Below are 25,701 nucleotides of genomic sequence, written 5' to 3'. Positions count from 1 at the left end.
CTTAGATAGATTTTCATACATGCACCCTCCACAAACTCTCTGAACAGGGACAAGGAAAACTGAAGGTCTTCCATCCACTGGGTCTGCTGAGGAAGCACTAGGGCAGTGGTGTACATTAAGAACCAGAGCAGGTGCGCCTGGGTGGCTCAGTGGTTGAGCATCTGCCCTCTGCTCAGGGCGTGATCCCAGGATCCTGGGATCAAGTCCTGTATTGGGCTCCCCGTGGGGACACTGTTTCTCCCTCTGCCTGTGAATCTACCTCTCTCTCTGTGTTTCTCTCATGAATAAATAAATAAAATCTTAAAAAAAAACACAAAAACCAGAACAAACTTCTGTTGGTTGCATCTATAGGTCAGACACTGCATCATTTCATGCCACAACATGAAATCCATTCATCTAACAAATACTTTGTCCCTACCCCATGCCACAGACAGGTCTGGGAAAGAAGCCATGTGCAAAACAAAGTCCCAGTTCTCCTGAGGCTTCTGTGTGAGTGAGGTTGATGGACAATAAACAAACAATGAGAGCATATTATGTCAGATAGTGATCAATGGCATGGAGAAAAACAAAGCTCAGTAAAGGGAAAGGTGATGACATTTTAGAGAGGCTGGTTAGGAAAGGGTTCCCCAAGAGAGTGGCACTGGAGAAGAGAGCAAGTCTGACCGTGGAGCCCAGGGTTTGGGCTCTGAAATGAAGGGAAGAATATGTACAGGTGTACAGGTCTTCCAGCTCAGGAACCTGCGGCCTTCTCCAGAGGGCACATCTGGAGACTGTCCTTCACAGGGCTCAGGGCACCCATGCCAGGTGTGCACCTCACTGATCACCCACCACTGGCCAGGCCTCCCTCTGGACCCTCCAGGCAGAGCCCCAAGAGGGGTACTTACGCAGAGCACATGGAGAACCACCGCCCCCTGTCTTCGATCTTCGTTGGTGAAGATGTCATTGGGGAATTCGTGCAGGGCTGAAGAATGGAGAGAGAACAGCAGCTCAGAAGAGATGACAATATTTTCAGGGCTGGAGGTCTGGGATGGTGTCCTCAGTCCTCATTTTAACACAGAATCCTTGCACTTGGATGAGAAAAAATTTACCATCTTTATGTTTACATATCTCTAACTGGAATTTAGTGGTTCCTCCAGGTAAGAAGATAGGCAACAAACCACAGGAGTGTGAGAAGCACCGGGGACTCTTCCTCCAACAGGTGTTTTCATGATACATTCTACTGTTATACTCACAGCAGCTCTCACTCACCACTTCGACATGGGGGGGGGCGGGTTCAGATCACCCCTTGTGCTTTAAAGTGTCAGTGAAGAACTATATGAACCAACTGCATGGAAGTTTATTTTCTAATATTCTGACAATTTCATTTCAATATGATCAGTGTCCTGTTTGTATGCTAGTATATTTTATCACCTGCATCAAGAAATGTTTTTCTGAGCAGAGGTCTGTAGGCTTCATTCATTACCAAGGGGGTCCCTGACACACACAGGGTTAAGGCCCCTGCTCTAAATTATCCTTTATTTCCTTCCCACCAGGACTGCGTTGGCTTGAGGCCTTAGGCTTTGGAATGGTATAATACCCTCCTGCTCTTTCATTCCCTTTTTGAAGATTTATTTATTTATTTATTATTTATTTATTTATTCATTCATTCATTTATAGAGGCACAGAGAGAGAGAGGCAGAGACACAGGTAGAGGGAGAAGCAGGCTCCATGCAGAGAGCCCGACATGGGACTCGATCCCGGGTCTCCAGGATCACACCCCGGGCTGCAAGCAGCGCTAAACCGCTGAGCCACCCAGGCTGCCCCTCATTCCCTTTTGGAACTTGACCCACATTTGCCACCACTGAACTGGGTTATTAAGTGCAGAGCTGCTCGTGCCCCTCTCCTTGCTCTCAAAACCTTCCCTGCTATGAGATAAAAGCTCCAGTCTGTACACTGGCAGGGCCAAGCTGGTCCTGGCTGTTCCCCACCAGAACTTCTCTTCTTCTGCCCTTTTATACTTTGCATGCACTCAGTCACTCAATTACTAACTGAGCAGTTACTGTGTTCTCACTGCTGGAAATCTGACAGTCAGCATTGTTACACGTGCTCTCATATTCTTGCCAGACAGGATCATTTGCCATTCCTTGAGCAAAACTTGTATTTACTTTCTTTTTATATCTCTATCTGACAGATTATACCACTAGCCTGGGATATCCCCCATCCCCAAATGGTCTCTCTCTGCCTCTCATAAAATCCAATCAGCTTCATGGCCAGGGCCTTCATAAGGCCTTCTGTGGGACCCATGGCTCTCCTCTCTGGAAGACACATCAGACCAGGCTCTGTGGGAAGCTGTGCAGACTACCCTACCCTTGGCCCCATCTTCAACAAATGTGGCCAGCTGATGAAAGCAGCCTTTGTCTCAGAGCTCCATGAGCTCTCTGTCCTCCTCCAGCTCACAAGCGGGACAACCAGCACCAGCCAATGGGGAGGATGTACAAGATGACATCTACTTGCCACTTGTCTTGCTTTGGGTTTCTCCCCAAAATAGACCCTCAGCCAAGGATTTGGGGGTACATAGTTTATTTGGAGGTGATTCCTGTACACACCGTGAGTGAGGAAGGGGAGGAGGCCGGGGAGGGAAGGGAGTCAAAGATGGTGACATTAACAAGTTAGTGGGTGATGGCTCAGGACACCTGGGGCCCAGTCCTGCTGCAGACCCAGAAAGACGGCACGGAACATGCCTCTGGTTTGCAGCTTGGTGGCCACAGGATTTGCCCAAGACACAAGCCTTTAACTATTCCTTGAAAAAGTTCTGCTCTCTGCTTCCAGGGCCACACTGGATAAAGACATTGTGGAAGTGGTGGTGGTGAGGTGGCCAGAGTATGCACCTAGCATATTAGGCACAAATCACCTGTGCATGTCACTAGTGTCACCACGCTTGCTAGTTCTGTCTGATCCCTCATCTGATGAAATGGGGGAGATAAGGAAAGACAGGGATGTCACAATCCCCCTAAGTGGCTTTCCAAGCTAGAGTTGTTCCAGACAGGCTACACTGAGTCTTCCTAATCAATAGATGGGAAAAATGAGAGCAAGCCTGGAGGATTTCACTTGGAAGATCAAATGACACTATAGTCTGGAAATTACCAGGAGGGACAAGAGTTCAGAGAACAAGCACTGCATGGATTCCAGCCACTTTACTGAGGTGTCTCCATTCTAGCATCTTCCCTCTACAAGCTTCATGTTCTGGCTGCTGTGCTCTTGTCCCATGAGCAGAGCCAGAGGAAGCCCTCCAGCCTTCTACTTCCTCCTTGAAACTTCCCTGCTGACAACAGGGCCCACAGCAGGCTGGACCTGGAGAGACCTAGCCTTTACAGTCCCTAGTCGTGCCTTGTTTGTCCTCCCCTCCCCACCTCCTGGCTCTCCCTGTGCACATGGGTTATCTTATACTCTTAGGACATGCTTTCTCATACTTTCTCCTTTGAACTTACCTGATTAAATTTTAGTCCAAATAACCATCCTATGGCTCTCACATTGCTTTCCCTTCCCCAAGTTATTCAGTATGGATACAATGAGAAATGCTCCTTTCTGTCCACTTTCCAAACCCAGGACATTGAAGGTCTCCATGGGCCGCCCTTGCGGTGGGGAACAGGACAAAGGCAAGGAGAGGAAAGATTCTGCAGGGTGGGCTGGAGACTTCTCAGGCCCAACTGGTTCCCGTGTTCACCTGGACTTGCCCAAACCATGTGTCCCAGTCCTTGATTCTGAAAAACCACCACCACCATCCACATCTTTGCAACTTTCTCCTTTCTGACATTCCTTTTCAGTGCCCAGGGAGGTGGGGCTTGGAATGGGCTGGCTGGTGAAGGCTCTGATGGACTGATGGCCAATGACAAACCTGTGCAAGATGACGCATTCACTGAGCACCTTCTCCTGGCAGGTACCGTGCCTTGCCCTTCACACCCACTATTTTGTCCTCACAGAAAGCTTTCATTCCCATTTTGTAGACAAGAACCCAAGGAACAGAGGAATAGATTTCATACCGGAGGATCCCCAGCTGGAGAGCTGCAGAGCAGGGGCATGCACACAGCAGATGCAGGCCTGGGAACGCCCCTCACTGCTGCTTGCCTGGCTCCTGGCATCTATCAATCTTACTCTGCTAGGTGGCCTCTTTCTTCTTGGGATTTCTTCCAGATAGGGGATCTGATTAGATCTATGTTCTGCTCCATGAACCAGAGTGAAACGTTAGGCTGTTTTTTTCCTTTACATTTCTCTGTGTAGCTGCTGTACAGTGTTTCCACACTGGCCAGTTCAAGGTTTAAATGTGACCCTCCTATTGCCCTCTTACCCCTAGAGAATCAGAGGCAGGACTAGTATGTTAAGTTCATGTATGGATCACAACAGCCATCACTCTTGAGAAACTGAAGCCACCCTGTGATGAGTGCCATGCAAAGCAAGCACGTGGGGACCACTTGTCATCAATGAGGAGTAGAGGTGGGTATGAAAGTGGGAGCTAAGGTATGTTCTGTCACGACATGTGGAAGACAGCTACTTCTTTACATGAGGAATAATGTGGTTTTGAGCAAAAATGGGAGGGTAGTGTGTGAAGGGAGCAGAGTCCATGGTGCAGCAATCCCACCACTCTGCATCTGCAAGGTGTCCACTTTATGCCGGCTCCATCCTCCCTGCTTCTCTGTGGCTTCATCTGTGAAGTGACACAGGGCCCACAGTGTAATGATTCAATCAAGGGTACAATGTCAGTAAGTGATACATTATGTTCTGAATCCAGGCATTTTGATTTTAAATCCACCTGACACTCAACAAACAGCCAAGTGGATGAGTGTAATGACCGTGAATAAGTGGACTCACTAGGCTTCGTGGTTTGGTTGGGGAAGGGTCTTGGCAGAGGTCTTGATGCCCAGCCAACCCTGGGACCTGGCTGGAGCTCTTAGAGAAGACCGTGCTGCAAGCTATGCCCTTGGATGAGGTGGGACCTGCAGAGCCCAGTGCTGGCTCAGGAAGGGCTAAGGCGCTGTCCGAAGTCCTGGCCCAGCAGGCCACTGGCAGACTTCCTCATGAAACTGCATGTGGCTGCTCAGTGGCTGTGATATGGGGTAGGTGTGTTGGAGGTTGGTGGGATAGGCAGAGGAGAGTCAGCTAAATGTTCTCAAATCAATCTGCTTTAAGAACAACAAGATTCTTATTTGGTGGTTTCCAGCAATGTGGAAAGAATGACCAAGTTAAGTATTCCCCAGGAAGCTTCTGATGTGGATTCCATTCTGGCCACTTATTCATCAGGTCCCCTGTGAAAACATGTATCAGGCTGGTGATGAAATTATAACAATAATTTCAAAGATTTAACACACAATTTGCAAAGAGGGATGCATACATTTTATTTTCCTCCTATAGGTTCATCACCTTTTGACGGAAGTCACAAAAGATTTTTAAAACTTGAGCTGGAGGCCCTCTCTTCTTGCCCTCCATGCAATAAGCCTTCCTTCATAGGTTCTACAAGCCTATGTGTGAGGTTGGATCCCTCAAGAGCAGACCTCGAGACAGAGATCTGAATGCCAGCAGTTTATGTGGGAAGTGATCCTACTACAGGAGAGGAGGGAGACAAACCAGGAAAGGGCTGATACAGTATGCTCAGACTTGCTGGGGCCCCTCTGAGAGATGGTGTAGAATATGTTTCTGTGTTGTGCACACATGCTCATCCATCACTGTTGAAGGCTGTCCTAAACCTAGGGCTGACCCTTAACAGTTCTCAGATCTGCACTGGCCAAGTCAGTGTGTTCGTGGGACCAGAGAAGGCCCCAGACAAAGTCACAGGTACATCAAGAAACTGCCTGCATGTTTGTTGACCATCTGAAAAATGTCCTGCAATTCCTCTTCATTGCTCCCTCCAGGCTAAACTCAGGGTATTGTCAGTGCACACAGCAGGTATCCAATAAGTGTCAGAACACTAAAGGAAGCAGACCTTGGATGCAAACTGGGAAGAGAGTATGTCTGTCTTGTCCACCTGGCCCAACAGGTCAAGAAAAGGGCTGCCAGCAGCAGCTGAGCTCACTTCCTTGAGGCCAAGCAAACCCTCTACCTGGTGGGCACAGACTGACGCCCAAATACACTTGAGAAATGGGTTTTCAGAATAGCTGCAGCTGTCCAAGACAGGAGTCTATAGACACAGGGTGGCATGCTGGACTAGAAGACTATTCTCAGTGCTTCTTGGCCTCAGTTTCCTCATCTATAAAACAAGGTAGGGCTGCTAGAGTCTCCTGAAGAGCTAATGGCAAAGCTGATGTCATCCCAGCTGCTTTCCATCTGGGTGTACTTCTTGACACCCAAATCCAAAGAACTAGGGGCATTTCTTAGTCAAGGTGGGAGTGGATGGTTACCATCTTTAGGAACCTCACATTGTCCTTGGGCTGTAGGTTAGATTTTGCAAAAGGGCCCAGTGTGGAGAATCAGGTGTGGATTTGGATCCCACCTATATATATAAGTACTCACGGGTTATCCTTTCCTCTCTCAGAGCCTCATTTCCATCATCTGAAAAATGAGTGTGTGAATGCCAGCTTTGCAGGGTGGCTGGGAAGAGTGCAGGCAGAGTAAGTGAAATGCCTCCCACCATCTTCCTGAGCCACATACTGAAATTCTTTGTAATTATAACAATGAAGGAATGCTGGTCCAGCCTGGGGACAAGTACATTTTTTTCTCGTCTTGGGAGTCAAAATCCACCTACTGCCAATTCCTGCCTGCTTTGCACTGGCATCTGTTTCTCCAGGGTGGTGTTTAGTCCAAGGGAGCTACATGAACACGTGTGCCTCTCGGTACATGCCTTCCTGTGTTCAGGTTGTGTTGGAGCCAAATAGCCCACGTGCATGCTGAGAAGAGCTACACATCCAGTGGAAGGTTCCCCAAATACCTTCAAAATCCTCGAAGTCTCTTTCTGCTCCTCTCTTTCTCCTGATACTCCTCTTAGTACATCTCGCCAGCTCAGGGGAGCCAGCAAAGGCAAGCAGTGCTGTTCCCATAGAAACCACAGAGCCCTGAAAGGAGTGGATTCCCCTTACCAAGGCAACAGCAGTCAGCTGTCCTGCTTCTCCTGGCTGCTTTCCTGAGGCCTGAGTTTGATGAGTCCAAATGGAGGTTTGCAAGGGATGGAGAGTATTTTCTCTTTCATTTGGAGAAAAAAAATGTAGCAGGGACATTCATGGCATCTGTAGACCTATGCGCTCATGTTGATCAAATGGAGCCGCCCAAGGTGAAGAACCAAAAGCTCAGCTAGCTTAACACATCTGAGTGCAAGGAATCAGAGCACTGGCATTTCATCCCAGGGGCCTTTTCATAACAAAGTACCTCATGCATCTTGTTGACTGGCCTCTTGGGAGCTGCCCCAGGAATTTTGGGTTGACACTGCCCAACTTCTCCCATGCATGATGGTGACTTCATGCTTCTGCATTAGACACCTTCATCTGCTCCACCCTATAAAGCCTTCTGCCTCCTCTTCCCCTGGTGTCAACATTGGGAGAACACTGTCAGCCAGCTGCGGTGGTACTTGGCTTCCCACGAAACCTTCCAGACTCTTCCTGTGGTGCCCTTGTCCTGTGTAAGTACCCAACAAGTGGTTTTCTAGCCCAACTGCAGTCACCTTTGATTCCTATATTGTGAGCTCTCTGCGGACAGGAACCCTGCATTTTTCTCTGTGGCCAGTACCCACTGGGCCAGGAGCCATGAAACAGAAAAATAAATATCAAGTGAAGACAAGTGTGAACAAACTTAGAGGGACTTTCTGCCAGGGGATGGTTTTTGTATAAACACAAGACAGAATTATTAATTAAGAAATGATGTTAGGAGAAATAGTTCAGTAAAACTCCCAGCAACTGGGAGTGGCCACTTGGGCTGTTCATAAATAACCTATTTCTCTTTGTTCTGGAGACCTGGAAGGAATACACTTCTAGGTTTCCTTTAGGGTAGGTGGGACCATGCAGCTTGCTTTGGTCAATGAAATAGGAGAAAATGACCTATGTCACACTTCTAGGCAGGCTTTAATAGCCAGTGTCTGATCCATCACCTTGCATTTTCTTGTCTAAATATTCATGGAAACATAGGTCATGATGAACCTTTCATCAGCTTGGGTCCCTGAGCAACTCCTATCAGAATCTGCCTTCTCTCCCCAACACACACATTTTATACATGTAGCATGAATAAAAAATAAAATGTTTATTTTCTTAGTCCCTGAGATTTGGGGCTGTTTGTTATTCAGTGTAGCCAAGCCTACCCTGAGTAACATGATTGCTAATATGGTGCTCAGCATCCCCACTGCCTTCTGTACATGAGGCCTTGCTTCATCAATTTTTGGTTTCTTCTGTCTTTTCCACTGGACTGGGGGAGGATGATTAAGGTTGGAGGGAATTTATCCTTGTCTTCTCTGTGTTTGCAGTGCCTAGCTAGGTGCCTGGCACAGAAGAGTCACTTAATTAAAAGTGTTTGTTGATTAAATGAACACATATGTCATAACGGAAGTCCCCTGAACAAAATTATCCATAAAAGAATCTGTATGAAAATAGATATATTCTCAACTTAACTTTCTAAATATTTAGTCTCTGGAAAAGTTTCAGAGACATTTTGGTGCCCTCCTCTTACACTCAGTGAGGTTCAGCAAGCCACAAAAGTGCAGGGGGCGGGGGTGGGACATATATGGCAATGGGAGAGTGCAGGGTGTCCCAGAGAACTGCAGGCTGCTGGTAGGTCGTCTTTAGAATCTGCGTCTCAACAACACTGGGAGATGTACTAACAAATCAATCATGTGCAAATAAACACACAGTTACTCAGCCCTTAGCACGCACCGAGTACCATACTCAATTGCAGTTATAGAAAGGCAAAGGATGCACAGTCCTGGTCACTGAGGAGTCAGCTTTCTCTTCAATCAACCCAATATGTAAAGATGGAACTGCAAATGTCTATTTTTCACTTTTTCATGGTTTCTATGATAGGAATCTTTATTCTAGATTCAAAGATAAGTAAACCAAGACCCAAAGAAGGCATGTAATAAGCCCAAGTTCACACGGATGGTAGTAGAGGAGCAGAGATCATAACTGGGGTCTGAATTTCTAGCATGTTGATTCTTTTGTAACAGAAAGGGCAAATTGACCTTTTTTTCCCCCTTGACTTCCAAAGGCACAATTTCTTTCCTTCGAAAGCCAGAAACAAAGTGTGGATTCAAATGGATTGATGTGCACATAGAAATAAGACCATGAACAGCATCTCTGTGAAGGAGGATATAACCACAGGTCATGGTAACCAAGAGCCTCAGTGTGGGACAAACTGTCAATCAAAAAGATACTACCAATCAAATTTGCTGAGGAAGGTTGTTTCAGCCAAATGTTTGCTGGTGACATTTGTTTACCATAGGCAGCCAGGATTTTACAAGAGCTTAAAGACCTAGACCTGAAGCCCTCCTTCACCACTTAAGAGTTCTGTGGCCTTGGGGAAATTCTTTAATCTCTTTCAGTCTTAATTTCTTAATGTGCAAAATGGGAGGATGAAAACAATACCAGTTAATGTGATTATTATTAGGATTAATTATGATGATGTTTACGAAATATGTAGTAACTAGACTCAGACAAGTAATTATCAAATGATAGGTCCTTTTACCTTATTAAATAGTAGAGGAGAAATATGGACAAGGGGTGTTTCCCAAGACATCAATGCCCTGCTCATATTCCTGGAGTCTTACCACTTGATGCTAAGCAACTACTGGCATGTCCATCTTTTTGCCTGAGGGCTTTCCCCAAAGAGAAGAGAAGGTTCTTTGCTCAGATACAGCAGGCTGGATATGCTGGAGAATTAACATTGCTCTTTCCCCTGGGTAAAGCCCTCAACCAAAGCCTGATGAAAGGGTGAGTATATAAACACTTCAGCTCCCTCACCACCTAGGTGAGATAACTCTCAGGTGTGTCCTGCACTGCTTGCTAGCATTCTCAGCTAGATTAAGCTCTCATTGCTCAGTGTGACAACTGGCTTTGTAATACTCTTTTGATTGGCTGCCTTCCTTTCCCTGTCTCACTTCCTGACTCCCCTATCTGGATCCTCTCCCAAATAAACCTGTACTTGAATCTGCCTCAGGGCCTACTTCTGATGAACCCATATTTAGACAAGAGATGTGAAGAATTTTGCACTTTTGCACCTCTCCATTTCAACAAAGATTAGTTTTTCCAGCAGAGGACTCATCCATATTCAGGTGAAATCCCCCCTCCCCCCACCCAATAACGGCAGTAGTTTTCAATGGCCTTATTTCCGTGCATTTATAGGAGAATGATGCATTGTGCTTTGTTGACAGCAGTATGGAACCACCTAAGTCCTGAATGCAGATTGGAAGACTATCTGTCCCTTTTTGATGGTGCTGAAGTTGATCCAATACACCCATGAGAAGCTCCTTGATTTCCATTTCAGAGCTCTTTTTTCTCATATCCATATTGGCAGGAGATTTTTAAAAATCATCCCACAAGCTTTTCTCCTGGAAGAGAACAGACATTCTTTGCAACTAAAGAACCCCAATCATTAGTTACCATAGACTTTTGGCCTGGCAAGGCACTGAAATGTAATTTGATGAACTGGAAACATATTTCTTTATCAATAATAAAAAGTCATGGCATCAGTGTTGCTCATGTTTCCAAGCCAGTAGCTACTGTAGAAAATACAGTGATCCCATGACTAATTTAGTGTTCTCAGGCCACAAACATGGCAGCACAAAGAAGGAGGCCTATTTGTAGGGGCAAGAGCCTATAACCTGTATTTGTTGCTCATATGGGTTTACCATGACTGTGTCAGTAATGAATTCTCAATAAGGGAAGTAGAATATGTATGGTAAATAGCCCTGTGGTGGTCAGAACTTTATGCCCTTCATGGACTGCTCTGTTTTTCAAAATGTCCTTTGGTGCCGATGTCAGAGAACATGTAGATGGATGGGCTGGGGTCTGGCCCAGGTATTGCATCTCTCATACTCTCATGTCTGCTTACTGATGCAGAGAAATTCAGACCAACAAGCTGATGCACACAGAAATCCACTATAGAGCTCCTTAAGGGAATGTGCATTGTTAACAGAAGTGGCCATTCCTCCTCAGCACCCTTGGAGGGGATGAGTGTGCATGAAAAATCTTTCTTAGGACAAATGCAATTAAAACAGTTCTTTCTGAATATAGTAATTCTACATAAGAATATACATCGACAAGATTCACTCTTTATGGCTTTATTTTATAGCAGAGATGAACTGTGCATGCTAAATGACTGGACACTCCAAAATCAGTGATTTTTTAAAAATGTTAACCCATCAAATTTCAGAGTTAAAATTAACCTTCAGTATTCTATTGGTCTACAGATGGAAAGGTGACAAAAGAATGATTTGATGAAAAGCAGAGTTAAAGTTTTTTTTCTGTTTCCCTTTTAAAACCTATCTTTTCTCTTTCACCATTGATGATATTCCATGATCATCAGTTTCAGAGAAAGAAAATGGATCTCATCTCACATGTTTATCAATTGACTGGTAATGACTTGACTTGACTGGCTGTTAGGTTGACTCTTAGATAGGGTATAGTGTGGTAGAGGAACTTGATCTATTAACAATGTCTGCCATAGTCATGGGAATGGGAATGGGGACACATGTGCTTCTTATTCTCCTTCACTGAATCTTTGCTGACAAAGTCCTAACATGAAAGAATAACTGGCACTCCTTGCTTCTAATAGTGATGATTATTGCCATAATTTCCTTTGATCTGTATCTCTCTTTGGGTAGCATCTATTTAAAGGTTGGGGAGCATTCAAAGTATTTCAATACAATCTTCCAAAGATATCAAATATATTAAAGCAGATGTATTAGGTTGTTACACACCCATAGTATAGTAGCTTGAAATCTGGCTTAGGACAATGAAATAAATATCTAAAAAAATTCACAATTAGTTGCAGGAAGAGATGTAAATAAACAGATAAACTACTGGCTAATTCAGTTGGCAAAATGCAAGCTGTATTTACTACTCACTTAGTACTTGGCAACCTCTGCTTCTCCTTGGAAGAAAAATTAACATGTTACCTGAGGAAATCATTTTCCTTTTTATGTTGCCATATATTAAATATTAGATACCTATAGTTTGGGGTCAAAACAATCTTCTAATTACATCTGAAACTCTTTATTTTAGTAACAGTTTTCTTTTTAAATTTTATTTTATTTAAATTCAATTTGCCAACATATCTGAAACTCTTTTAAGGATAGGTCTGAAAACAGGGTTTTTTGTTGGATCACAAAGTTCGTGCATTCAAAGCCTAGATTCCAAATATGATGGCTCCACCTGAATGAAAATTAAGAAAAAAGTGTAATTACTTTGAGACTAAAAGTGATTCCTATATCAATTTTTTGTCTTCTTCTTCTTCTTCTTCTTCTTCTTCTTCTTCTTCTTCTTCTTCTTTTCTTCTTCTTCTTTTATGGCTTTGAATGAAACTGACTGACTGCCTTCTTTTTTCACAACTGGCTTTGTTCTCCAAACTAGGCTTTTAAGGGTATATAGACCAAGGGTAGGAACAGGAGCGATCTCTCAAAAAGGTCACTGTGCTGTCTTTCAGTTAGCAGAGCAAGACTAGTTACAGTTTGGAGCCAATAAGATTAAAGCAAAAGAATTTAGAATCTACTTGATATGTGTCTAGTCATTTGTTATTGCATATTTGACTTTACAGATGATGTGCAGAGGAGACTCTGGATTCTGTTGTCTTTCTCAGAAGAGTGTTGAATTTCTATTTCCTGCAGGCACTCCAAACTCTAATCTCGGAGACCTCAGCCCAATAAGGTCACTGCTTTCTGTTCTGGCTCTATCACCCATGCACTGTACATACTAGGGAGTTTCACAGGGGAAAAGTTGGTAGGTGTGGTTTCCTTCCTTCAAATTTCATACTTCCTCCAGTCTCTGTTTGCTTTACTCCCTTTCCAGAGTTTTTAAACAATTATTTTCCTTTATTTTGTCTAGATTCCATAATTGTTCCTACAGGAGCATTAATCCAATGCAAGCTGCTCTACTATGAATGGAAGTCTAAAGTCCAGAATATATTCTACATCATCACCCATCACAAAAAATTTACAGGACATTAAACTCACATTAAAGATTCCCCAAACTTGCTATTAGCTACATTAAGTTCTCCATAGAACTAAGGCATCCTGAAGGAACCATGTGCCCCAGTAGTAACTAAAGGCCCGGGGAAAGTGACCAGTCACTGGAATGGGCTGGCAAGATTTGATAAAGGGCTGGGGTAATCTAATTGCATACTAACTTATATGGATAAACCAGGGACTGGATGAAGAGGGTCCTCAATACAGCAGAGCTTATAGGAAGAGATGATGCAGCATTCCACAGCCCTCAACTACAAATATTTCAAGGTCTAGGAACCCAAAAAAGCATCTGTGGCAGTTCTGATGTCTCTGACAGGTGATACCCAAAGGCTCAGAGGCAAGAATGTGTTTTAGGGGACAAATGATATTGGAAACCACTTACTGCCAAGGGAGTGAAATCATGTTCTACTTCTTTTGGAGTCCGGAGGCTATCTTATATGTTTCCCTTAAGTGTCAAATTTTGACATCTTACATGAAGTTGGCAAATTGAAATTCACAGCAATAGAAGGTAGGTGTTTAATAAGTGCCTTTCAAGTCCAGACAAATTTGTGAAGTTTCAGAAACAGGAAAGAAAGGTAGGCAGCCAAACAAACCTCTGGCTAAATCTGGCCATTACATAAAGAACATAAACATATTAGTGTTTAATTTTTCAAAAGGAAGAAAAGGATAATTATGCTAAATTCCTGAGTGAGTCAAGAACAAAATAATAAATACTACACTTTCTGTTCAAAGTAAAGTGGAAAGGCAAACATGAAGGAGGAGGGAGAGGTCTACTTGTTCTTGCCCTAGAACCCCATCATATTCCCTGTTACAAGCCAATGACTTTTTGCTCTCCCCCACTACCCCAAACTTAGGATTCTGTGTCATTGCTGGCTAGCTCGTGTCTTTTCAAGTGCTTTTATGTCATTGTAGGATTGCTGGAATTGAAAACATTCAAAGAAAACCTTAAAGAAATCAACATCATGATTTTAAGAACAAAAAAAAATGCAGAGGTAACAAACTTTGTGATGCATTAACCTCGGTCATCATGCATGTCACAGAAGCTGGATGCAAATGCATGTATTTACTGTCATAAACCAGGACAAATCTTGATATCACTTGAGAAAAGGCCAGTCAGAGAAAATGAAGACCCCTTTGCCATCCCCACCATCCAAAGACTGGTTTAACTTGTACTTGAAGATACTGAAGATACATGACGGACAGTGAGGTCATGCTGTGGGTCGGTAAGACGACTTAGCACTTTCAGATGATGGAAAAGTTTGTGTTATCACTTCCTTCGATCTTTCCTCACATAAACATTGAATTTCAGGGCATTTCATATAGACCTAAGGAGAAAAATCTATTAAAATAATCTTTTTAAAATGACCCTTTTAATGTTTGAAATATATGGTTTGTTGTTGTTTTTGGTGAGGGATGCAAATAACTTTATTCTTCTATGAAAGACTCCAATGTTTAAGTTTCTTGCCATACTTCAAATAAGCAGGACCAGACTTTACAGATATCTGCATAAAAAATCTCCAATCTCCTAGGTAACATTAAAATGAGAAGACAGGCAAAGGGCTGTGTTTCAGTCCGAAGATGGAAGCTGCAAATCCCCCAGGGGTACTGGACCCACAAAACAAGGTCCTGCCTAATCTCCTCCAAGAGGCTGGCTGTCAAGTGGCCACAGGTGGGAGGGCTGGGGAGAGTAGTGTTGTCTCTCCCTGAGTCTGTGACACAGAAGCAAATTAGCTGGCTTCTTCTCAGTGATTTCAGGCAAACAGTTCTTTCCAAAGAAACAGGGTTCCTTTGAGAAAGATTCAAGTACCAAAGAGACTCTGATTCCTTCATGATCACAGCTGAATACTGTAAGGATAGCAAGCTTTCTAGGGACGCAGATGTGCACACAGATGTTTCCCTGTCAATTTCACTCAAGGATGCACGGTGCAGTGGTTATCCATCTGCCATGCTGCTCTAACTCTGGCAGGGGATAACTAGGAAGTATACTACACAGTCTTGCCCTTGTGAAGTACAGAGACTAGTTGAGGAAGCCAGATTTAAGTGCACGAATACACAAATTGGAGGATGGTAACAAGCAGGCTATATACCCTCCCAAACACCTAAGCATGTATGTATGTGAATGCAGGAGTAAGTAGCTCTTATGTAGCCGCTCATGCAACTGCAATAACTTACAGAACTGGAAACATGACAGTTACTCACTCATTGCCTTTCTGACACCTGTACAGGGGAAACTCAAACACCTGGAGGCTGGAACCACTCGGACTCCTCAGCCTCTCTGTCTCTCTATGTGGTTTCTCCACATGGTTTGGCCTCAAGGTCTCTTTGGCATGTGGACTTCTCCTATGGTGGCTCAGAGCTACAAGGCACAAGTTTCAAGACAAAGAGCTAGAGAAGGATGGCCTTTTATGGTCAAGCCTGGGAAGTCACACAGCAGGTAGTTACAAAGGTATGGCTGACTTCCAGGGAGAGGAACAAGATTCTGGAAGAGCACATGGTCCTGGGGTTATTGCTGGGGTCATTTTGGAAGATGCAACCTGCCACTATCTGAAAATGAGAACCACATCTGTAGCCACGTTCAGAACATATCTTTATCTAGATGAAGATGAACCCCACAGTGGATGGTATTTGGGTCAGGAAGAAAAGTAGCGGCATGAACCAGCATGGTGGATAAAGACTGCATCGGTGAGTGAGATGTGTGAAGCCTCAAAGAAGGGCTTACAGGGCTGCAGAGGAGGCATTCCAAGTGGATAGGGAGAAGGATGCAGGGACGGAGGTGGGAAGGAGCAGAGCCCTCTGTTCTAATGACGTAGGTACTTTTCAAAGCATTCCTCCTCAAATGGACACTCATGTTCTCCAGAGGAAACATGAATAGCTACTAATGTGTTAACATTTCACTGTTTCCCTTACATGATCTTTCCTAATCCTCACGGCCATCCCAAGAGCTCTGTGCTTTATAGAAGGGGAAACTGAGGTCTAGCAAGAATGGTCCTGGGATCACATTTATCTATGTCAAGTGCCCTTTCTTCTACACGATAGGTAGTCTCCTGGGGTCAATGTGAGTCAGGGCTTAGTTCATGTTTGCTCAAGACTCTGAGAGATCACGCATGCACTTATGCAAAGCCCAGCTTTGTTTTTTTCCAAAGGAAAAGACTTCACCCAGAATCTAAGGAAGCTTATGGGGTTTCATTCAATTTCATGACTGCATTAGGACCCAGCATGGGACCCACGACTAAAATTGGTCAATGCTCCTAAGTAGCCTTTCACTAAGCCTCAGGCTAGAGAATATAGGTCTGGCATGTGTTGGGATTCTGCTCTACTCGCCGGCCTTGTGGTGGACAGCTTTATCCACCTAGAGCTTCCTGTTCAGACCAAATGTTTTCCAGCCCTTTCTACCCAAAGGGAACTGGTTCGGAGTTCTGCCTTATTTAAGTATTGGGAATGTCTACTTGCATCTTGGCATTTGTTATAGACTAAAAAAACTAGGAGTTAACTCAGATCTTCCCATTACCTGAGATACATCCTGATGGAAAGCATGTTGGCACCTTTTGAAGTCATCTACCTGTGCCCTGAGCCCCATTTTATCATGTGCACATTTTGTGGCCATAGGATGCTGGTACCCCAGTATCTGCATAGTATGTCAGGACCCTCACGGGTAAGGCAGAAAAAAGTTAGTTTCAGGGTTCCCAAAAGATTCCAACTTACAACACAGTGAGGCTTAGACACTGGGGAAGAACTAATCTGGGGCAGTTATTGCTCCTATAAATTCCTTTAGAAGTTGCTAGAAGGGAACTGAAGCCATATTCATGCTCTGACTCCCTCCCTGCAAATCCCTTTGCCATTTCCTCCTGTCGCTCCCTGCTCCCTGGGTGCTTTTATATCTGACAGCCAGCACCCAGGGCTGTCTTGAGCTAAAGTGGCCACTGCGAGTCTGCTTGACACTATATCCTTCCCCTTCCTCCTCCCTCCTTGGTCCCACCACTCACTCTCTCCCAGTTTTTCCAGGGAGCACTTTCAAAATCACTTTCGCCTGAACACTCAAGCCAGACTCAGCTTCTGGGAACCCAGGCTAACCCAGGAACCACACAAATGCTGCTTCTTCCACAAACATTCCCTTGATCATCCCAAAGGAATCTTACACTAAGTCACCACAGAGATTGGGGTCCAGACCACATGAGTGGAGGCTGGAGGGTAGGCGGTGGGCAGCAACTTGTTCCCCACGCCTGTGGGTACGGGTATGGTGTTCTATCCTTTCCCTTCAAATGACAGGGTCCTGAACAAGAGACACACATCACTCATCAGCCATTAACTCCTAGGGGGCCCATGTGAACTCAGTGGATGAGCGTTTTTTCTAAGATCACAGCATGCCTCTGGGTCCTTGCTGCATACAGATGAGCTGACTGATGTTGCTAGACGGGACATGCTCTGGGAAATCGTCAGTGAGAAGGGGAGTGGGATGAGGGTAAGGCAGGGAGTGGAGAAGCCACAGAAACAACTACCCGTGGCCAAAGATTCCATTCTTGGTGCCAGCTGATGGGAGCCAGGGCTGTCCCAGGGGCATATCTGACTTGTCTGAACCAAGACCCGGCGATGAGAATGTCTTCTTATGGGGTTTTCACTGATCTTGAACACATTCTAGATATTTTTATGTTCTCCTGTCATGTTGTTTTTTTAAAAAACTGTTCTTACCAGGAAGCTTGGATCCAAACAGTCAACAGAAGAGAGTTTGTGGATGTGCCTCTGGAAGTGGAAATGGACTCAGGTGACAACAGAACACCCAGCCTCAAATCTGAGGTGTTGTGGAGAAGCTGTGTAGTAGAACCTGCCGGTGTGTGTGTGTGAAAGAAAGTGGCAGCATGGGTTTGAGAATGGGAAAGGCTGTAATTTTTTGTGACCATTTCCAAATAAAAGAAAAGGCAAGAACCCGAGAAAAGGGGAGAAGCCTAAGAGGTGGTCAGGGGCAAGACTAGGTCTTGAAAACATCTTCCACACGAAAGGTATTGACCACACACATTTTGGCCAACCTTGCCTTTCCTGGGGGGAACTATACTACCATAAAAAAATTAAATCAGCTCTTTTTTTGCCCTCATTTTTAACAAGCCTGGCTGAATAGCTGAGTGGCTACGTCGGCGGCTGGTGGTGCTGTATGCCGGGGGAGGCAATAATGTCTGCCCAGCTATGTTAGCTTATGAATACATCCACTCCCCTCCCCAGCCCTCTATAAAACACGTTTAAAACCTGCTATGGTATAATGGCTTGGAAAGGGAGGTGAATCTCTCAGACTGCTGAATGGTGTGTCCTTGTAAAGGTAACGAAAGCTTGTGGTTTTATAACACCCAATCTGTGCGAAGTCAAGCAGGACAACAGGGTGACTGTGTACCACTGGAGCGGACGCTTTGATGCATGTGCACGACCTCCTTAACCAGGCTGGTGGACTGCCTCCCCCGCCCCCCGCCGCGCCCTGCCGCCCCTGGTGGCAAGAACACTGGTCCAATCACTCAGCGTGCTTCTCCCTGAGAACTGCTCTTGGCATACGGGTGCTACCTCACCCTAAATGCCTGGAAGATTAGGTCCTTGTGCCAAGAGTGGGGTTCAGCCAATGTCCTGCTTCAAGTTGGGACAGCTCCGTGCTGCTATTCATATGCCATGGTCCTGTGGGATCAAGCTGAGGCTGGTCTGCAGCTGAGAACACAGCTTTGCTGACTCGTCCTCCTGCCTGATCCTGCTTCTCTTGCAGGCCTTCTCCTGAGACCTCTCCATCCATAAATCCCCTACACAAGAATCTCTGTCTTGGGGACACCATCTGAGACAGCCCCTTGGGCTGGCTTTTGCTTCTAAGACTCCAAGGGAATGGGGCACCTCACTGAAATGGAAAATGTACACTAGCTGGGAAAGGTGAATCCCTGTGTACTTAGGAATGGCTTAAACAAGCCTGGCCTCTTTTAATCCCTCCAAAGCACCGCAGCCTAGAGCTAGACCAGGGGTTCTAGTTCCTTCTGTTCCAAGTTGAGCGCCCGGCCTGAGAAAAGTTGCCGCCCAGGCAGTTTGCCCTGGAAATTGACCCACAGCACGGAACCAGATTAAGATTTGGCACCAAGAAATGATTTTCTTTCCCTCCAACCTCCTACAAACATCCGTGGAATAGTTAAAATTAAGTAGGATTTCCTTCCCCCAAATCTCCCTTTGAAGTTTGCAGATGGATTTTTGGGAAGTTTTATATTTTAATAAGAAATTTATTTCCCAGATGATTCCATCACTTGGAAAGTAATGAGTTTGGACAAAACCAGGCATCCTCGTTGAGATGCCCCAAAGATTCATGTTTGCAAAACTTTTCTGGGCTAATTTTGTAGCTCTTGAAGACTCAGCCCTATCACCACAGGAGTGCTTCTCTACCGCAGGACTCCCACCCTGATGTCTAGAGGGTGCTTTCCGTCATGGCAAGGGTGAAAAATGTTTAAAATGCTTTCCATTAGCATGATTGATTTTAGTGGGAGGGACAGCAGATGGGCCACACCGAGGTCTAGATATTCAGATACAGGTGGCATCTCTGCTGTCACACGATGGCCTGGTTGGTCGAAGATGAGAGGCACAGAGAGATGCCCATCAAAAGAACAGCATCCACGGATTTTCTCTTCTTCCATGCAGATCTACACCCAAGCCCTGGGGAGGCTCCCAGTTCCCACCCGGAAGGAGCGTGAGCTATTTTAACTTGGAATGCAGCAAGCCAGGCCAAAGGAGCCACAGCCAAGAGATACAGTGTACAGCAAGCTCACCCAAGAGAGCATTTTCCCAATAAACCACATCTCTTCTGAGGACCTGAAGAGGCAGGCAGCACAGTGGACCGCCTGCTGCCCGCCCCTCATCTGCTGCATTTCAGTGTTTCGGTGGTGGGAGGGCTGGGTGGTGCAGGAGGAGGCCAGTTGGGATGATAGATGTGCTCCCCACACTGGACCCTTAACTCAGACTCCTGACCCCTCCCGCTTTCTGATTGGTCCACTTTCCCCCAAAAAAATCCCACAACCTTTTCCTCTTCCTGTCCCCTCCACCCACCCCCTCACATTCCAACAGCACTTGGTATTTCCAGATTACTTTATTCTTTTATCCTCGACCTGCTTCTAAAGAGTGCAGAAAACAGTGGATGCTGTTTGCAGGAGTGGATGCCTGACTACTATGCAGAATGGTTTCAGTACTTGGTTTATATTCATTCAGTAAAAATTCTGGAATACCTACTCTGCACCTGGTGTTATGTTCACTAAGTAAACAGGCAGTGTTTACCCTGCTTGCTTCTCTCTCTCTCTCTCTCTTTTTAATTATTACATCATGTGCCTCTTCCAAGGTAACCAAAGTAGACTATGTTCCATGGTTTTCAGGTCCTCCCAACTGAGATGACAGAGGTGACATGTGGGATGCTGACTGCTGGTGTGACCCACTCTGGATGGGAATCCCTCTCAATGAGTCACTGAGACATAAATAAATAGCTCCCACCTGTAAAGGTTCCCCCCAGATGGTCACCTGGTCAACTCATGTTGATTCCTATCACTATTGTGATGAGGCCAGACCAAACCACATAATTCCAAGAGTACCTGCCAGCCCCACTAGCAACATTAAGGTCCAAAAATAATTCTCTACCTAGAGTCAGACACTAGCAATCAAAAATATCAAATGTTATTGCAAAAAATGAGGAATAACATACTTGTGACTATTCCCCGGGCTTTAGGCCTGTTGGGGTCCATTGCTGTGGTTGGATGGCATTTGATGCATAAAGTATTTTCAGCGGAAATACCTGGTGTGTTTTGGGTGATATGTGAAATGGTATTGGGCCACATAAGAACAAACTTTATGTCAATGGTTATATGATGCTTGTTTTAATGTTACTATAAAAATACCTGTGTTCATTTATGGAAGATACATAAAATCACCTTTAAAAATAAATTCCTTAATTCTTCATTCATAGTGGCATGGAAACCTTTGTTTCTTGTGAGCACTGAAATTTACCCAAACTTGTACTGTCAGGGTATTTCTGGTATATGTTTAAAGCAGTAGTGTCTATTGTGCAGTCTTGTTCTGCTGATACAATTTCGGAATGGATTGAGAAGAGCAGTGCCCATACATGATGACCATATATGTATGTGCAGATGTCTGTTCATGACTGCTTTTCATACCCTTTAACACAAATGAATTTTATCATTTGCGCATTGCAATAATTCAGGAGTAAGTGACCATAATTGGATATATTCACAGACAAGGACAGTTAGCCACAGGGATTTTTAGCATAAAAATAAATCCTTAACTTTGTATACTTGGGTAATCTTATTCTCTACAATGCTGGGAAAGTTGACATTATGATTTACTAAAATTTAAAAAAAAATCCTTGTTGGGAGTAAAAAAAAATTCTTTTTCTTTGAAAGTGAGCTTAAGGGTGCCTGGGTGGCTCAGTCAGTTACTTGTCTGCCTTCAGCTCAGGTCATCACCTCAGGGTCCTGGACTGAGCCCTGCACCGGGCTCTGCTCTAAGTCAGGAATCTGTTTCTCCCTCTGCCCCTCTCCCTGCTCATTCTGTCTCTCTCTCAAATAAATAAAATCTTTAAAAAAAAGTGAGTTTACAAAAAATATAAAAGAAATAACTGTCCATGGCAAACAGGTTACTATGGGATACAAGCAGCTAAGGTATGGACACCTTGGCATCAGAATTCAAGGGTGAAAGGTCCAAAGTGAGTGAGGATCCTACAGAAGCATTAACCTCTGTAGTTCCTCTGCTCTCAAACTGGGAAAGATGTATGATTCTAAGACCTCTCATGTATGGAGCGGGTGTCCTGGGCTGAGTCCCAGTGCTAGGCCCTGCACACATTGTTTCAAATGGTCCTCTGAACATCCTGGCAGACAGATGGAACTGTCACCATTGCACAGATGCAAAGATTTGACTCCAGAAAGGCAAATAACTTGCCCAGGGCCACAAGATTCCTAAGTGGCAGAGCCAGATCTAAAACCCAGCTTCCTTTGATCCTAAGACCCACACTTTTAACCACAATGTTGTCCTAATTCAGGAAAAAAAAAACCATCTGGCCCAGAGGATAAGGAAGAACAGGTATAAGTTTGTCAAGGCAAGAAGGCACAAAGATGCCTCTTTCCTGGTTCACAGTGGACACCAGCGAAAACCTGCCACCCCTTTGTTTTGATGTGTACCCCATGTGTGGGCTTCCTGCAGCTAGCACCTAGATGGCCCTAAGGCACCTGCAGAAGAGTCTGGGTGCTACCACATTACCCTTCCCTTGTCCAGGCCCCTTATCTGGTCCCTAACAGAGGCCGCAAACTTGCCTGAGGTTAGGACATGGAGAGGGCATAATCTGTACTTGAGAGCCACCATGGGTTCAGGAGAGGCCACTTTGGGCAGGACTTTTGGGGGTTACACCTCACTTTGGTTCTTTTTTGTCCTCTTCCTGCCCCACTCCCTTACTAGAATATCCATCCTTAGTGACAGCACACAAACCCTCACTTTGGGGCTGCTTCTGGAGACAGTGGGAGCAGAGGAGGGGCAGGTGGGGGACATGTGTGCCAGAGTGACCAGGGGCTCAGCCCCCATCAGGCTGCCTTTGTCCATCAAGCACTTGGCCCTGAGGCTACTACTGTGGGTGCAGAAGACAGTTTGCTCAGCTACCTGGAGAATGAGGCAAACGAGGCAGGCAGTGCTAGAGAAGGGAGCACTGAAGTGGCTAACACAGATGGTCCAGCTAAAAGAAAGGGTAGGGGGATCAATGTACAGGAGAAAACAATGACCAAGAGAATACAGATCAAGGACTACCACACCTGAAGGGCAGGAAGGAGTTACTGCCATCTGCTGGGATGGTCCTGCCCAACTCAGGGGAGGGACTTGGGGGAAGGCAGTTGGTGCTGATACCTCTAGCACCCAAATACAAGGCTGGCACAAAGGCCCCATCCTCCCTGAGGAACGGTGGGGCCAAGTACCTGTGCTTCCAAATGACTATTGACATAACTGAGTTACCAATGCATGGGAAGTGCAGAAAAGGCAAAACTAAATTTATTAAAGTTCCATATTTTAAAATAAGAATAAAAGGCTTTCTGCTCACTGAAAAGAAAAACAGAGACAATCTGAGTTTGAAAGGTGGTAGGGGCATCACTGCTACCAGGAAGCTGAGGGGAGAAAGATAATTTTTTGCTCCAGAGCCTGTCGTTCACCTATGTAACACCCTCACATGCATATTCTTAACCCCTCTGATGGGAAGGCAAAGAACAAGAGGGAGCAGTCTCCAAGTGCTCCCCAAGGCAGAGCCCATGTTGTTTTGTGCAAAGAGCCCATGCAATCTTTTTTTTTTCCAGATATATTTTTTAACATTAAAATTCCATTTGCCAATATACAGTATAACACCTGGAGCCCATGCAATCTTGTGTCCCTCAGGAAAGGGAAATGGGGCCTGGAAAGTAGGATATGGAACAACGAAACCCAAAAACAAAGATTTTTCAACACTAGAGTCTTCAATAGAATCTTCAGCCTACCTCCTGATCTTAAGAGCTCTGACAGTGTCAATCACTGAGTCCTTAGCATCCCTGAGCAGTTGTTCAGGTCTTGGAGCTTTGTTTAAGGTAGTTACATACTTGAATGATAACACTCAGCTCTTTCCCCAGAAAAGTAGGTAGTTCAGTAACAAAGTCAATAGGACCGTCAGGCTCCGACCTGCCTCTCTCTTGGGCTTTGTGGATGGAGTAGGATCTGAGTGAGGGTTAGGAGACAGTTTTCAACTGCTGGCTTTCTCATGAGTCTCAGAAGAGTTTCTGTCCTGGGGAAGTAGACCAAGAGCCACTGTCTCAATTCCCAAAGGGCCACAAGCTGTGAATCCCATCTCATTACTGTCTCTAGGGACAGATGGGAGGAGAGGTGGCCTTGGGGTCAAGAGGACAGTTTGAGTGAACTGGCAACTGTTCATGTAGCCAGTCCAGGGCCACTGATGATCAGGAAGCATGGTTTCTGTGATCCCTGGCAGTCTTTGGAAGTTTATAAAGTTAGAAAAAATAGAGCTGTTCAGGATCACATGAATATACACAAATGATAGAGACTTTATCCCCAAAGACATTTTCTACTACATTCTCCTCAAAGGTTCCAGGATCTTACATTGAATTCATAAAGGCAATGGGCCAACATTAAACTCTGTTACTCAGTATGATAAAGGGAATGGCACATTACAGAGAGAGCGAGCGAGAGAGCGAGCTACCTTCTATGTGTTAACATTCAAGCCACCAAATAAAAAGACCACATGTTATAAAATACACTCAGACGAGATCGGGCGCACTCAGGGTGGTATGGTTATAAAATACACTCAGGTTGGAGAGGATGCGGAGAAAAGGGAACCCTCTTACACTGTTGGTGGGAATGTGAACTGGTGCAGCCACTCTGGAAAACTGTGTGGAGGTTCCTCAAAGAATTAAAAATAGACCTGCCCTACGACCCAGCAATTGCACTGTTAGGGATTTACCCCAAAGATTCAGATGCAATGAAACGCCGGGACACCTGCACCCCGATGTTTCTAGCAGCCATGTCCACAATAGCCAAACCGTGGAAGGAGCCTCGGTGCCCATCGAAAGATGAATGGATAAAGAAGATGTGGTCTATGGAATGGAATATTACTCAGCCATTAGAAACGACAAATACCCACCATTTGCTTCAACGTGGATGGAACTGGAGGGTATTATGCTGAGTGAAGTAAGTCAGTCGGAGAAGGGCAAACAGTGTATGTTCTCATTCATTTGGGGAATATGAATAATAGTGAAAGGGAATATAAGGGAAGGGAGAAGAAATGTGTGGGAGATATCAGAAAGGGACACAGAACATAAAGATTTCTAACTCTGGGAAATGAACTAGGGGTGGTGGAAGGGGAGGAGGGCGGGGGGTGGGGGTGAATGGGTGACGGGCACGGAGGGGGACACTTGACGGGATGAGCACTGGGTGTTATTCTGTATGTTGGTAAATTGAACACCAATAAAAATTAATTTATAAAAAAAAAATAAAATAAAATAAAATACACTCAGTACTAATACTTTTCTGGACACAATTTGATTTTTCTCCCATGCTCAAAAGACATTTCAGGATCCACAGATCCTCAGGGCTACTATTAAACTCCACAAGTTAAAACTCTACTGATAAGCAGCCTGGTGACTTTGAATAGTCATCAAGAGAATTATGGGACAACACCCCACTTCTACTTTGCTTCCAGAGACGCTTGACCTCTTTTGAAAAAAATAAGTTGGGAAAAAGAGATCACAAAAGAGCAAAATATGTAAATGTTTAGACTAGGTCTAAACTTCAGGTATTTAGCAAATGTAAATTACGAACTGAAAACAGAAGCTACAAGCCCCTGTCAAATATATTACTATGGTGTTCATTTAATTTTCTCAAGTCACACATTATGTAATTGGGTAGTCATGATTTCTCTGAAATCATAATTAATATAATATAAAATAAAATGAGATACTCGCTGTTAAAGCCTGTGATCTTAACTCAGGATTCTGAAACATGAAAAGTCATAGCCCCTGAGAAAACAGAAAAGCTTGCAGAGTCAATGAGCCAGTCCT

General features: G+C 44.8%; 1 protein-coding gene across 1 annotated transcript in view; it reads right to left on the bottom strand.

Moving 5' to 3' along the window:
- The window catches only part of SLC24A3 (solute carrier family 24 member 3), a 481,527-nt gene that overhangs the window by 190,499 nt on the left and 265,327 nt on the right, over positions 1–25,701 (bottom strand). The window contains exon 3 of the mRNA XM_055305422.1: positions 885–961. Within this exon, the coding sequence (XP_055161397.1) occupies positions 885–961 (77 nt within the window). The remainder of the gene's footprint in view (positions 1–884; positions 962–25,701) is intronic.

The sequence above is a fragment of the Nyctereutes procyonoides genome, unplaced genomic scaffold, assembly GCF_905146905.1.
Source record: "Nyctereutes procyonoides isolate TBG_1078 unplaced genomic scaffold, NYPRO_anot_genome, whole genome shotgun sequence".
NCBI lineage: Eukaryota > Metazoa > Chordata > Mammalia > Carnivora > Canidae > Nyctereutes > Nyctereutes procyonoides.
The sequence above is the reverse complement of the archived record's forward strand: the minus strand, read 5'-3'. Positions and strand labels throughout refer to the sequence as shown.